Source organism: Thunnus thynnus, chromosome 20, assembly GCF_963924715.1.
Source record: "Thunnus thynnus chromosome 20, fThuThy2.1, whole genome shotgun sequence".
Lineage (NCBI taxonomy): Eukaryota > Metazoa > Chordata > Actinopteri > Scombriformes > Scombridae > Thunnus > Thunnus thynnus.
In genome coordinates, this window is record NC_089536.1 from 9140129 (window position 1) to 9153659 (window position 13531).

The 13531-nt window shown below is 41.8% G+C and overlaps 2 protein-coding genes across 9 annotated transcripts; both read left to right on the forward strand.

Annotated features, from left to right (window-relative positions):
- The first annotated feature begins 318 nt into the window (after positions 1-318).
- srsf2a (serine and arginine rich splicing factor 2a) lies at positions 319-4231 on the forward strand. 6 transcript variants are annotated; one of them, XR_010924922.1, is made up of 5 exons: positions 319-991; positions 1788-2124; positions 2493-2725; positions 3125-3217; positions 3762-4231. XR_010924922.1 is itself a non-coding variant. In XM_067576551.1 (3 exons), the coding sequence occupies exons 1-2, from the start codon at positions 657-659 to the stop codon at positions 2098-2100; spliced, it is 648 nt and encodes a 215-aa protein (XP_067432652.1). In that variant the 5' UTR covers positions 319-656; the 3' UTR covers positions 2101-2124; positions 2493-4231. The 6 variants fall into 6 exon arrangements, 1 of the variants encoding a protein (XP_067432652.1); XR_010924918.1 differs by having other exon boundaries at positions 2493-3217; XR_010924919.1 differs by having other exon boundaries at positions 2493-2820; positions 3125-4231.
- Positions 4232-6198: 1967 nt separating this feature from the next.
- Positions 6199-13502, forward strand: LOC137171761 (matrix-remodeling-associated protein 7-like). Of its 3 annotated transcripts, XM_067575866.1 has the most exons (5): positions 6199-7176; positions 8924-9158; positions 9256-9364; positions 9797-9872; positions 12869-12956. In XM_067575866.1, exons 1-4 carry the CDS (start codon positions 6883-6885, stop codon positions 9828-9830), a joined length of 672 nt encoding a protein of 223 aa, XP_067431967.1. In that variant the 5' UTR covers positions 6199-6882; the 3' UTR covers positions 9831-9872; positions 12869-12956. The 3 variants fall into 3 exon arrangements, with proteins under 3 accessions (XP_067431967.1, XP_067431966.1, XP_067431968.1); XM_067575865.1 differs by lacking the exon at positions 9797-9872 and having other exon boundaries at positions 6230-7176; positions 12869-13502; XM_067575867.1 differs by lacking the exon at positions 9797-9872 and having other exon boundaries at positions 6247-7176; positions 9125-9158; positions 12869-13502.
- The last annotated feature ends 29 nt before the right edge of the window (positions 13503-13531 follow it).

The following is a 13531-nucleotide window of genomic DNA, read 5'->3' on the forward strand; positions in this document are numbered from 1 at the left end:
ACCCGCTTTATAACGTGACCTTCCGCCACCGACTGCAGTGCAGAGAGGACGGCCACACCGAGCCCAAAAACAACATCAGCCTCCACACATGAAGCCAGTAGAGGCTCAATCATTTAGTGTAACTGGAGCCCAGATGCTCGCTATGAAAGCTATTAACGGTCGATTGAAGCTTTTTTTCGCAACAAGTAGAGTCATAGAAATCAGTGTGTGAGAGTTTTACAAAGACTTGAGACAATAATGAGCCCTTAAAGTTGATAAACTACAAAAACAACCGTTAACGCCCCATGATATTATAGATAATATGATATTTATTTGGGGACAAAGGCGGATTTGTGGTCCAACATTGCCGTTAAAAGCAGCTCCTCGTCGACAGAGGGCGCTGTAACGGCTAATGTGACGGAAGGCGAGCAGCCAATCAGAGGAGGCCACCACGGGCGCAAAGAAAAGGGGAAAAGGAAGCTTTATTGCCGCCATTTCACGTGAAAGCAGCGCGGTAAGGACGACGTCTATTGCTAAACAATTTAGAATAAGTCCGAATTTGAGTTAAATACACCATTTGGGGATTAATAAACCAACTGTGACCGTTTAAGCAAACGGTAGGACGTAACGGTTTTCGTTTTAACGGGCCTGCTCTGTTGCTTGGAGACGGTGGGAAAATGAGCTACGGAAGGCCGCCGCCAGACGTGGAGGGGATGACCTCCCTGAAAGTGGACAACCTGACTTACCGGACTTCGCCCGAGACTCTGCGCCGAGTGTTTGAGAAGTACGGCCGCGTGGGAGACGTGTACATCCCCCGGGACAGGTACACCAAGGAGAGCCGCGGTTTCGCCTTCGTGCGGTTCCTCGACAAGCGCGACGCCGAGGACGCCATGGACGCTATGGACGGCGCGCTGCTCGACGGGCGGGAGCTCAGGGTGCAGATGGCCCGCTACGGACGACCACCGGACTCGATGTACAGCCGGAGAGGAGCTCCGCCACGCAGATATGGAGGGTACGGACATAGAAGCAGGAGATAACTCTGCTTTAGTGTAGCAGAGGAACTAGTTTAGGCTACGTTAGTCTTGCAAAGGATAAGAGGAGCACATGGTGCAACGGAAACGAAAGTAGTTTGTAATTTTATACTCATTTTGTAAACCCAAATCTTTACTGGTTGCAACACTTTTTGGTTGATTTTACACTTGTAATTTCAGTTTTTTCAAGCCGAACGTTGTTCAAATGTTGTATACCATTGTATACAAGAGGTTTTATTGTCATCCACAGCAACACAGTAAATAATAACATTGAAGGTAGTGATATTTTGCCTCTTCGAGCTCTAAGTTGGTTCCAATTAGAGTATATGACGATAATAATAAGTAACAGTCAAGTCAGTTTTATTCGTATAGTCTAATATCACAAATCACAGATTTGCCTCAGGGGACTTTACAATCTGTACAGTAATATAACATCCTCTGTCCTTAGACCCTTGATTTGAATAAGGAAAAACTCCCTAAAACCCCCCTTTTTCTTCAGGAAGATGTTGTTGACATCAACAGGAAACTATTAGCTCGTTGTATTTTAGCCCCTCTGTGACACCTACGCTGTATAATATTTTGCATTAACTGCTACTTACTTATTTTTGTATGTGTGTATATGATATATATATATATATATATATATATATATATATATATATATATATATATATATATATATATATATATATATATATATAAATAGGTAGCTGATAGTTAAGGCAGTGGTGTGTATGTATTTTGGTCTTACTGAAGTCCTTCTCTCTGTACCTGCAGCCGTTCAGACAGTCCCCGGCGCCGCAGACGTAGCCGCAGCCGCTCCAGGAGCAGAAGCCGTTCCCGATCCAGGAGCCGCCACCACTACAGCCGCTCCAGGTCCCGCTCCTACTCCAGATCCAGGTCAAGGTCCAGGTCCAAGTCCAGAACCCCCAGGCGAAGCAAGTCAAAGTCTCCCTCCAGGTCTCGGTCCCGCTCCAGGTCTAAGTCAAGGAGTCGAACCCCGCCTTCCAACAGAGGGTCAAAGTCCAGGTCCAGATCCAAATCCAAGAGCAGACCTAAATCTCCAGAGGACAACGGAGCAGAGTCTTAACCCAAAGTTGGACACGATATGACGGTATACAGGGGAACGGGTGGATTATATTATCTTCTTCTAATATTATGTGTGAGATTGCAATCAGTCATTAGCTGTCATCACTTGGCCAACCAAGTCGGCAGAATCATGAATATTTTTAGCAATGAAATAGCAAATATTGGGACCAATTTGGTCTACAGTGATGGTGCTCTGTGCGCTTTACTTGGCTCGTATGTTCAGCTAATCTAAAGCGCACACACGGGCAACAAGGGGTTTGGTTTGATGTGATCTACTGTTGCACATATATCAAAATTGGGGGTGATGTGAGTGTGGGAGGGAGGGAGGGGTGGTTGGGACGTGGGGTGCTTCACTCAAAACGTTCACCTAAATGTGGAATTCTTTCCTCCAAGCTGCGGAGTCCTGTTTGCAAAGAGAGGAGGAGGAGGAGGAGGAGGAGGAGGAGATGGGGGTGTGGCAGTGTGAGAGCAGTTAGTGTGTGACCCGCCCATGTGACCTGCCTGTTGCTGAGAGCGATGGCAGTTGCTAAGGAGCAGGTCACCAAGGCAACGGTGGTTGCTATGGAAGCAGGTCGTCAATGGCGGTGGTTCGGGCTGTCAGTTGGTGTATGAGGTGGTGTGGTGAGGTACGTTCGCGGGGATCACAGGCAGATGCACTGAGCACTGTTCCCACCCGTGCCTGTGGTTTCCTCCGCCTCTCACAAAGGGAACGGACCCCGAGGTTTGTTTTTCAAATATGCCCGAGTGTAAGAGACTTGTTAGAGCTAGTTTTTGGGAGTGTGGGGGCCAAGGAAGGTGTGTAAACAAATGTGAACATTACTAGAAATGTTAGGTATACTGCAAGAAGATGGATGCCCAAAAAAAAAAAAAAAAAAAAAAAAGCCTGTTTGATAAATGTTAGTGTCAGCGGAAAGAAAATCAGACCATGCTATTAAATGTCCAAGTCAGCTGCAGGAGTTTAAAATAGACTTTTCTTTTGTTTGTTTGTTTTGCTCTTGTCAACTCTGTTCTCTCTTTCCTTCCAGATCTCAGATGATTGAGCCTTTGCTGAGGACATCAGGAAGAGTCTCACATTGAGCAAGTGGACTCCACTATTACCACTGAATGCAGACTGAAAGGTTATTGGAACTTGGTCTAAAACGTTTTAAATGTTTCATTTGACTTAATTTACCGAAACAAATTCTGTAACTTTGATGTGATCATTGTTTGTAAAGTTGAGCATATTGAAAGGGATTTGTAAGGTTTTTTTTTCTCCCCATTTAATTTGTTTTTTTGTTTTTTTTTTGCATTTTGAATTTGTACTTGTTAATAAATTCTTTTTTTGAATTAACGTAGCTTTCTTTTAATGAAATCCCTTGTTTAACACTTCTTTCCAGACTGATATGGAAAAGTATTAATTTGCAGGCTTGATTTATAGAAAAGGTTGTCTTGTTGGATGTTCAAAGCCTTTACAGCTATGTTATACCACTCCTATCGGAAAATGGCATAATGTACAGTAACAAAACAGCAAAACTTTGAAATATTGCAGTGCCACTTAATTTGTGACTCGCTAATCCGGCAGCATAGTATTTTTTCTTTTCTGTCAAATCTCTTTTTTTCTGTCTGGTTAAAGTTGCTTCCTATGACTCTAACCCTCTTTCTTGTGTATCTTTTGTGCACTAGGCGCAGTTGTGTAGCAGTTGAGTAATGCTGGTTAGCTGTTAAGATGCGGTGCAGTGCGGTGGTGACATGGTGTGGCGTGTTGCGGTGCTGAGTGCCCGGCACTGTTCCGGGGCTCGACCCTCCGCTGCTGTTTGCCGGTTTGTAAGCTCACAGGTGTGGCAGATCATCCATCCTCTCCTGTCTTGTTACCTCTGCTTCCCTCCATGTGCTGTACAGATTCTCTCTTTCCTTCCTTCTTCTTTTTTCTCTTTACTCCCTCTTCTCCTTTTTCCCCCCCTCTGTGGTTTATCCACTGTTAACTGGTTTTGCTCGCTTTCTGATATTGGGTCCAGTGTGACTCCTAGTGAAGGGTTGAGAGGGCAGTTCGGCTGCTTCATGAATCATTTTTGTGTACTGCATTCCTCTGTGAACCTCTCAATGTCTTGTAATTGCTTCAGGTGAATGCTAATAAACATCTTTGTGGTAAATAAGTTGCCAGTGTGAATGCTGTCATGCTTTTCTGCACTTTTGCTTTGCTCTGTATTGTGGTATTTGATACTAGAGCTGCACCGATTAGTCGATTGGCAGAATATTGATCATTCAATTTTTAAGCAAAATGCTAAACTAACATTCGCTGGTTGCAGCTTCTCAGATCTGAGGATTTGAAGCTTTCTGTTGTCGTATATGACTGTAAACTGAATATCTCTGGATTTTGGACTGTTAATCAGACAAAGCAAGACATTTGAAGGCATCACCATGAGACAATGATTAATCAAGAAAACAATTAGATTTATCAATAATTAAAATAAGCTAGTTGCAGCCCAGTGAGTGTTTACAGTCTGAATCGAAAGTCTGTCAGAAGATGTGTGTATTGGAAGGTTTAATTGGTATTTAATATTTTTGTTCAGGTTGTAAATATGGATACAACCTTTTTATTAGTGTGTATGTAAAGGTACATCACAATATTGATTATGTTACACCTTTAGGAAAATCAATTAGAAACCATCAGCCAGATGGGAATGTCTGTTCTTTGCTAATCTTGTGAATTAAAAACCTGTACAGCATTTTTTTATTTTTTTATCGGCTCACAGTAGTCTATTTGTCACATCACACTATAATCTTCCACCTAAATGTGTTTTGTTTCTTAATTTGGATGTTTGACCTTCATTGTACAGAATAATGTACGTGCAGTTCAACACTAGAAGATTTCTACATTCATGAGCTGAAGGGGGAAAGTTTCTCTGCTCACCTTAAATCACAGTTTAACTCTTCACGTAGAGCAGCACTGTGACATCACAGCTAGTTTTGAAGCCAGTCGTGGTCCAGTACGCAAGCGTGATGTCGAGACCTGAAGCCTCTGGTGCACAAACGCTGACGGCGGGAGACATCTTGTGTCCAGCAGTTAAACTTATGAGATAAATAAATATTTACATGTTCATAGATTTTGGATTTTCCAGTAGAGCAGATTGAATTTTTAACAAGGTAACTGAAGTTAATGGTGGAAAAACCATATTACACTTTTAAAATTATTATTCTAAGATGAGTATTTTTATATCTGAGGGGGATCAATGGGCTTAAGGTTAGAATATAATGAATAAAAACTTGTACAGCTGCAACAATTAGTTGATCTATCTTGGTTATGATTTGAGTTATTTTTTCTTTTAGAAATGCTAAAAATTCTCTTCAATCAGCTTCGTAAATGAATATTTTCTTGTCTCTTTAGTACTCTATGACAGTGAACTGAATATCTTTGGGTTGTGGACTGTTGGTTGGGACAAATAAAGACATTTGAAGACGTCATCTTGGGCTTTGGGAAACTGGTCGACATTTTATAGACCAAACAATTAATCAACAAAATAATTGTCAGTTGCAGCCCTAAAAACTTTTTGATGCAGGGTGGTTGTTTACTGGAGTGCATTTTATTGAAAGGTGTTCCTAATATTTTGCCCCTCTCATGCATGTTAATAAAGTGGACAAATATTAGCAAAGTATGAACACTTTTCAGTATCCAGTAAACCACCAACACCCACTACGACCTCAATAAGATACGATACGATGTCAATAAAATCTGAAAATGTATAAGCTTCATCAAAGTAGAGTTTATGGCAGAACTGTTGTAAGATTTCACAGATGTTCCTAATAAATTGCTCCGTGAGTGTGTTATATACATACATACATACATATATATATATATATATATAATCAAGGCCTAAATTATCTTAAGGCCCCAGCTTGTAGAAAGCCCTGGATCATAAAAGGTTTTAGGGCTGTAACTAACAATTATTTTCATTATCGATTAATGGATTGTTTTCTCAACTGATTAGTTGTTTGGTCCATAATTCAAAAAAATGTTCTAACTAACAGTCCACAACCCAAATATATTCAGTCTATTATCGTAGAGGACAAAAGAAACCAGCACAGAGTTTCAGCATTTTTTCTTTAAATAATTAAATTTTATTAATTACATTTAATTAATTTTCTGTCGTTCGATTAATCGACTAATCGTCGCAGCTCTACACTTTACAAAAATATCGATTTCAGTGGTGCAACATTATCACACACCCTTGCAATTAATCACGTGGTTAATAGGCCCCCCCCGTGAGGGTCCGGGGCCCTGGGATAGTAACCCACTTTACCCAGTTGGTAATCTAGTAGACCTTTATGTAATGTATCCTGCAGTTTCCCTGCTCTTAGTTGTTTATAGTCCTGATTAAATCCCCGGTGCAGACTGACTGGAAGGTGAACACCTTTCCCCCTTACAGCACAGACTGTAAATACTGCTTGGCTTCCTCAGCCTGCACGGGTCCTGTCACAAACCATTTCCATCTCCCAACATGTCCTACACTCGCTCCTCATGATGACGGGATTAACAGCAAAAGCGAAGAGCCGAGCACGTTGCAGGGCTCCGTGCCAGCCCACCTGACCTGCCCGGCAGTCTGAGGACTCAGCGCGGCGGGGGCGGGGGCGGTGAGGTGAGGAGGGGCGGACCCGGAGGATGTGACGCACAGGCCCGAAGAGGAGATTGTAGTACGTCCCGGTGAACGCTGCTCGTTAACGTTGATGTTTGGTGAGGATTAACACCAGCAGCGAGGATGAGTGAGAGACAGAAAGCGGAACAGTGAAGACGGCTAACCACAACAATATGGATCTAACGTTTGCGTTGTCTGCTATCATTTTCACGCTGCTCGCCATTGTGGTCGCTACGTCGCTTTTTAACAACTCCTCGCCCGCAACCGACTTTGCAAACGCACGGAGTTATTTCGGGTGCAGAGGGGACGGTGCAGCCGCAGGATCGGACCCATCAGGGCCCAAACTGAACGGTCATGTACCCGACAATCAGAAGGAGGAGGAGGAGGAGGAGGAGGAGGCGGACGACTGGAACGAGCTCAGCGGTAGCTCACATGATCACTGGGATGTAGTGAAATCTGTGCTTTCGGTAAGTAGTCTGTAATCTGGCTGTTAGTTTATGAGAGTGCTGGTTGTTTGTTTAGTCAGTAGCTGTAAAAACGGGTGTTTCATAAATCTCTCTTAATCTGTTTGACTGTCCCTCCCACTCAGTTTACATGTCCGGCCAGAGGAAGAAACTGCACTCAAATCCTTTACTGTAAACACAAGTAGCAATGCAAAAAAAAATACTGCAGTACAACATGTGAAGATCCTGCATTAAAATGTACAAGTGCAATGTTAAGTATCAAGAAGAAAAGACAGGAAGTAAGGACAAAAAGAATAACTGTTTATTTCATGTTAATTGGAAAATCTGAATGTGCAAACTAGCTACAACTACTGTAAAAATGTATGGAAAAGTACCTCAAAACTTTAAAATAGCAGTGCCAAAAGATGCACTGATCTGACTTTTTCACCCCCGATACCGATACCTGGGCTTTGAGTATCAGCCAATACCGAGTACCGATCCGATACCAGTGTATAATCAATAAGCTCACAGTGTGGAAGAGACTGGGATCAATTCTTTTATATTTAAGACAACATCAGGCTTGACTTAAACTTTGCTTTTCCTAACTTTGTAAAACAAAACAAATAAGTACATAGATATAAATTTGCTGAATTGTTATTTATTAAAATTATGGTATCTGATAACAGATTAGCCCATTGTCACCGATATTACAATCAATATCGGTATCGGTGCATCTGCAGCAGTAACAGTGAGTAAAACGCTCAATTACAAGCAAAAGTCCTGCATTCAACTTAACTTAAAGTGCAGCACAGAAGTGTTATCAGTAAAATTAACTTAACTATCACAAGTGAAAGTACTCATTCTGCTGTATGATTGGTATCAAAATCTTTGATCAAAAGCTTTAATATCCAAAAAAAAAAATATATAAAATATATATATATATATATATATATATATATATATAAAGAACAAGAATGGAGCCAAAGTGAGGAAATAATAAATATCAAAACAAAATAATATAAAAATTAAATTTAAAATGTATTTTCTGAGTAGAATTCAATAATTCCAACATATTATTGAATTGATGCATTAACATGTAAGCAGCATCTCAATGTTTTAACTGGTCCAGATGAATCTAATTTTAACTGGTTTGTATTCTCTTGGGTAGTTTCACCATTAACGATGCATCACATTTTATAAGTGTGTCAAGTCTTAAATTTTCATAGAAGCTATCACTGATGTACGTGGTTACGCTCCACGTCAGCAGGTTTTTCTAGTAAATAACATCCCACGCATGTGTTGGCGTGCTCAAAAATAAAGGCTGCTGGGGTCATAAACATGCTATAACTGGTTTTAGTTATGTCTTTTTAGTCTCAATTTGACTAATGAAGGGCATTCCTCCTTCAGCCAGGTGATATATCGAAGCTAAATGGCTTAACTCTTATTTGTAAAAGGGCACTTTAGTACCCAAGACAAACAGAAACTCAGAGTAGAGGAGTCATCAAAGTGGACAAAACCAGGAAGGAAAGGGAGAAAGGTGTCAAATCAGCACCTGAGGGAGCAAAGTATGGACAGGTAACCGTGGCTGCTCCCATCACTGACACCCGGGCGGAGTGTAGGCCAGATCAGCATCCAGGAGAGGTGACAAATGAAGGTAAAACAAGGTGATTTGTTCAGCGTTTTCCTCGCTGCTTAACATCTGTATCTCTGGAGGGGGGAAAAGCCTGTGATGGTGCGACGCGCCTCATCTGACCCCTTAATTCTCTGACAGGAGGAGGCACAGCCCAACCCTCGCACTGAAGAATTGGCAACACCAGTTGTTCACTCCTCCTTCACATCTAGCCTGTCCGTCCCCAGGCCTGGATCTAGGCACACGAGCTTAGACGTAGACTCGTCACCTGGGCGGTGCCGTACGTCATTCATTGGGCTCTCTGATAAGGAACTCCTAAAGTGTGCTTTCTCTCACCCCCAGACCGAAGGAGCCACAGAGAGCCCAGAGATCAACGGTGAGCACTTTTACATATTTACTCTCGTTTTTTTTTTTTGCCCCCAAAATAATCGTTAGATGTCGATTTCTAATCAAAGTCGATTCTGTTTCTCCAGATAAGGTGGAATCAAATTCAGACGATTCCTTGAAGTACGTCCCCGGAAAGGCGAGATCCCACCATCTGAAAATGATGATGTCCAAAGAGGAGCTGGAGGAGGAGCAGAGGTCAGTGAAAGCTACAAATACTGCAAATACCCGTTTATTCATGGCCACCATCTGTTTTTTTTCTCCTAAAGTAATTATAGTAACATGTCTGCTGTCCAGTGTCGACTCCTCTTCCTCCCTCTAACCTTCCCTACGCCTGACTGTCTTCACGTGTTTATGTGTCGTTGGCATTTCACTCAAGAGATTTCCTCATTTAGCTGTTGTGTCACGCCTCAGCTTTAGGCTAGACTGAGTAAGGCGAGATTGAGCCTCGGCCAGGTGGAGGATGAATGACACGAGGCTTAAAGAAATTACTCAAGGTGTTTGGCGTGTGAGTGTTTTAACACGGCTGCGGAGTAGCGGACAGGAGACGCAGGGAACAGAGGAGCTACCAAAGTCACACATTCGTTTATTGTTTTTTCTGTAATGTATCTGCATATCTTATCATTGCAGGATACACTCCAACACAGACTTTAGCTGTCTGTAAGCCTCTTGAGCAGGCAGGCAGGGAGAGCGGAGCAAATACGTGGTAAAGTATGAGTATTATTCTCACCCGTTAACCTTAGAGGGGTCACTTTCTGGCCATTGTATGGAAACTCACGTCAGACCAATTTTTGCATTCACGGTTTCGACCTCAGCAGTGATTTTGACCTCACCAGCTCTTTATCCACAAGTGGCCATGAAGCGACTGATGTTACTGTGCCCACGTACCCACCTCCCGCCGCCCCCATTATTCCACATTAGATGTGTGAGTGTCAGGTGTCACAGCAGGTGCTCCTCAGCTTTGTGGAGGTGTTGATTGTGTCTCCAGTCATCACCTCTGACATAGGAGTGTTAGTTAATCCTCTAAGGACTCTCCTCTGTTCTGCCACAAGGAGGAGTCGGTGTAACGCAACACCGGGACCTGTGCTGATGAGGCCTCCAAAACTATTCAGTCACACAAGAATTGTGGGGGCGGGGTGGGCAGGGGGTGACTGGTGGTTTATGCATTGCAAGATAAATATAGTAACTCAATGGATACAATTAATTATCATTTAGTGGACCAAAACCATCTAACCAGGTGTGAATGATTAACTTTATCACAGAAAGTCTGAGTTTACCAAAGTCCACCCTTTGTGTGTCTGTCCCTCTTGTTTTTCCCCCTTTCCTTTTAGTAATAATATAACAATAAAGTTGGTGGTTTGTGTGCAATATTACATTTTTCTATTCTGCTCTTTCACCTCTCGATATGTAATATGTAACTATAACATTTTTTCACACCAAATAGTCTTGACAGGTGTGTCAGATCAAAAAGTCCGGCTCATAGTTGATCACTAGTTCTCACTTTATTACTTTATTACCTCATTTCATGACATTTCAACACCATACTGAGCTCTTCCATCCACATTTCAACTCTCTACTGTCTTTGTAATTATTTGGTTCATCCCAGCACCATCATGTCTTAACTATTGCCCCGTCCAAACTTTGTCAGCCACACTTAATTTGCATACAATAATACATCAACGATCACTCAATACTGCAGTTTAATTTTATGACTGTTGCAGCACCAAATACAAGTCATATAATCATCATAAGCCCATAGTGAAGCTTATATATGTGATAAAAAAAACTGCATCCCCAAAAAGGTACAGGCCAGCTCACTGTAGGCCATTATCCATCTCTCTCATGCATATGTACGCTTACACACACACACACACACACACACTAACAGATGAAAGCGAGTCCTTTGCCCAGGTTCAAGTGCCATAAAGTCTAAATGGCCACAATAAAAGGCAGCACCAGTTTCCAAAATCAAAACTTATATAAGTGAAGCCTGCATTCATCCTTCTGTCCACTCACGAGTGGTGCAAGTATACGAATGTTACATGAATAAATCCATAACAGCCGCAGATATTAAAAGTCTGTTTCTACCTTTAAAACATGGTCCTCCTGGTTTTACACGTGGCAAAGTCCAGGGCTCTAACAGTCACTATCCAATGACATCAGTGTTAAAACAGTTGGCTATTTCAATAATTTCTGACATAATTTGTTCCATCATTAATTGAACAAACTCATCACAAATTGTTGTGGAAACATATGACTGTGTCCCCTTGCCTGCATTCTGAAAATTGCTGGTGTGCTCTCTCAAGAAAAGGGTCAAACTGACTGATTAATTCTAAGCACCCCTAATATTTGTCATTATTGAGCGAACCAAATGTGCGTGCCCCCTCAAAAGGCGATCCCATGCTCAGATAGAAAATTCACAGTGGCTACGACCCTTTTTTATCTGTCGAAAACAGGCTTCAAACCATTTAATCACAATGTACTTACTGGAAAAACTGAACATCTGACTCCTTAAAGGTTCTTTTCGTACACCGAACGCTGAACACAACTTTTGTAGGCAAACAAAATGTTACAATTAACTTTCATGAACTGAAACAACGTCTGTGACGGCACCCACCTGTCAATCAAAGTGGCCACTCCCTTAATTAATGCATAATTTTAAGCCTCAACAAAATGTAAACAGTTGTCATGAACGGGGAAATTAGCTATAGACCAAAACGGTTAGGGTATTAAACATGTTTATATCTGCTGTATAGTGGGCATTTTGACATGGGGGTCTATGGGGATTGACTGGTTTTTGGAGCCTGAAGTGGCCATTCGAGGAACTGCAGTTTTTGGAACTTTGTGTTGTCTTCATTTTTCAGCCCCGGAGGTTGCCGCTTGTCTAAGATACCTAGATACCTAACCTGTGGAAGCACGTGGTAATTCTGCCGGTGTCCTCATCATTGTTTCACTTGCCAGCTCTGCTATTAGTACTGCTGCTGGGAGGGTTTTTGACCTCAGGGCTTGCAGCTTTGAAATATCCGGTCAGCTTGGGGATTTTTCTTAATAGCTGTGACGTCTGCTGCCCTTTTTCTCTTTGAGTTTTGCATTTTTGAGCTCCACTTTCACATTTCTTTCCAGACATTTCTGCAAACGTGGTTCTTGAGGTAAATTTCTTCTCAAACCAGGAAACTACCATGCATATAAACAATGAATGTCATTCATTGGACAATAAAGACAGGCACATCATACATTTACTAATCACAGTGGCTTTTTTTTTCCCAAGCTATTAACTTGAAAAAAGTTAATAGCCTGGTCGTCGCCGAGGCGGAAAGCGTGTTGTGTTACTATGGCAACCGGCAACAGTGAGTTGTCAAGTCAGCTGCAACTAACCGCTACCTGCGTATTAAACAGTTTTTAATATAGTGATTTAATGTAACATAAAACATAATTAATGTAAATGTTGTAGTGAAACATTATTAAAAACGCACAACAGATTAATCTCACAGCACCCCTGGTCCGTCCTCCTCCTCTTCCTCAGAACCACTGGACCATATAAATGGATTTTACCTGATGAACGTTGTTAATCATCAACAGCGCACAGTGTTATATCCGGCTGTTTTACAGAAGACAACTGTAACACTTCCTTGTCTACTGTATTGTATTCTTTGGAATTAATAAAGTACTCTTATTGACCTTATCCGTTATCTTTCTTCACAGGGTGCAACGTGAGCAGCTAGCTGCCATCTTCCAGCTGTTGAAAGAGAACACGGAGACGTTTGGGGAGGTGTCTGAGGGAGACATGGAGGAGCAGCTCAGACTCTACTCCATCTGAGACTCCTCTCTTACTCAGGTCTTCGTGCTTCGTTATACGCTCACCTGTGAGCGCTGCTGAAGGGACTACTCCGGTGCACCAAATACATTAACTCTCTAAACTTGTTCACAGTATTCAACACAGCTGTACAGTCTGCTCGACAATATTCAAGACACACCACCAACCATCCTTGTTTTTGTTTTAATATGACACACTGTTTTATTGTTTTGTTTTCTTGCTGATCCGTTTGCCCTTCATCCACGCTCCAGTCCACATGAAGGCTAAACCAAAGCAGCTGGACCAGTATATTTCTAGCTACTCATGCAAATAAGGACTAAAAGGGATAAAGGACTGTTGTTTCTGTTAGTTTTATATTGTAATAAAATTTTAAAAATGTTAATTTATTACATAACCTTTTTTAAAATTTAATTTTATCTTCATTGAATCTGTCCCAGGTATGAATCTTGTAAAAGTTTCTGCATGACTTCCCTCCTCTGTTGCGTAATAAACCAAACAACGGGAAATACCATTGTGAAGGTGTGTGAATGTGCATGAGCGGTTCTGTTGTG

Coding starts and splice junctions, on each gene's coding strand:
- srsf2a (XM_067576551.1), top strand. CDS start 657: ATGAGCTACGGAAGGCCGCCGCCAGACGTGGAGGGGATGACCTCCCTG. Junction 992..1,787: donor CCGCCACGCAGATATGGAGG/GTACGGACATAG, acceptor CTGTACCTGCAG/CCGTTCAGACAGTCCCCGGC.
- LOC137171761 (XM_067575865.1), top strand. CDS start 6,883: ATGGATCTAACGTTTGCGTTGTCTGCTATCATTTTCACGCTGCTCGCC. Junction 7,177..8,923: donor TAGTGAAATCTGTGCTTTCG/GTAAGTAGTCTG, acceptor ATTCTCTGACAG/GAGGAGGCACAGCCCAACCC. Junction 9,159..9,255: donor AGAGAGCCCAGAGATCAACG/GTGAGCACTTTT, acceptor CTGTTTCTCCAG/ATAAGGTGGAATCAAATTCA.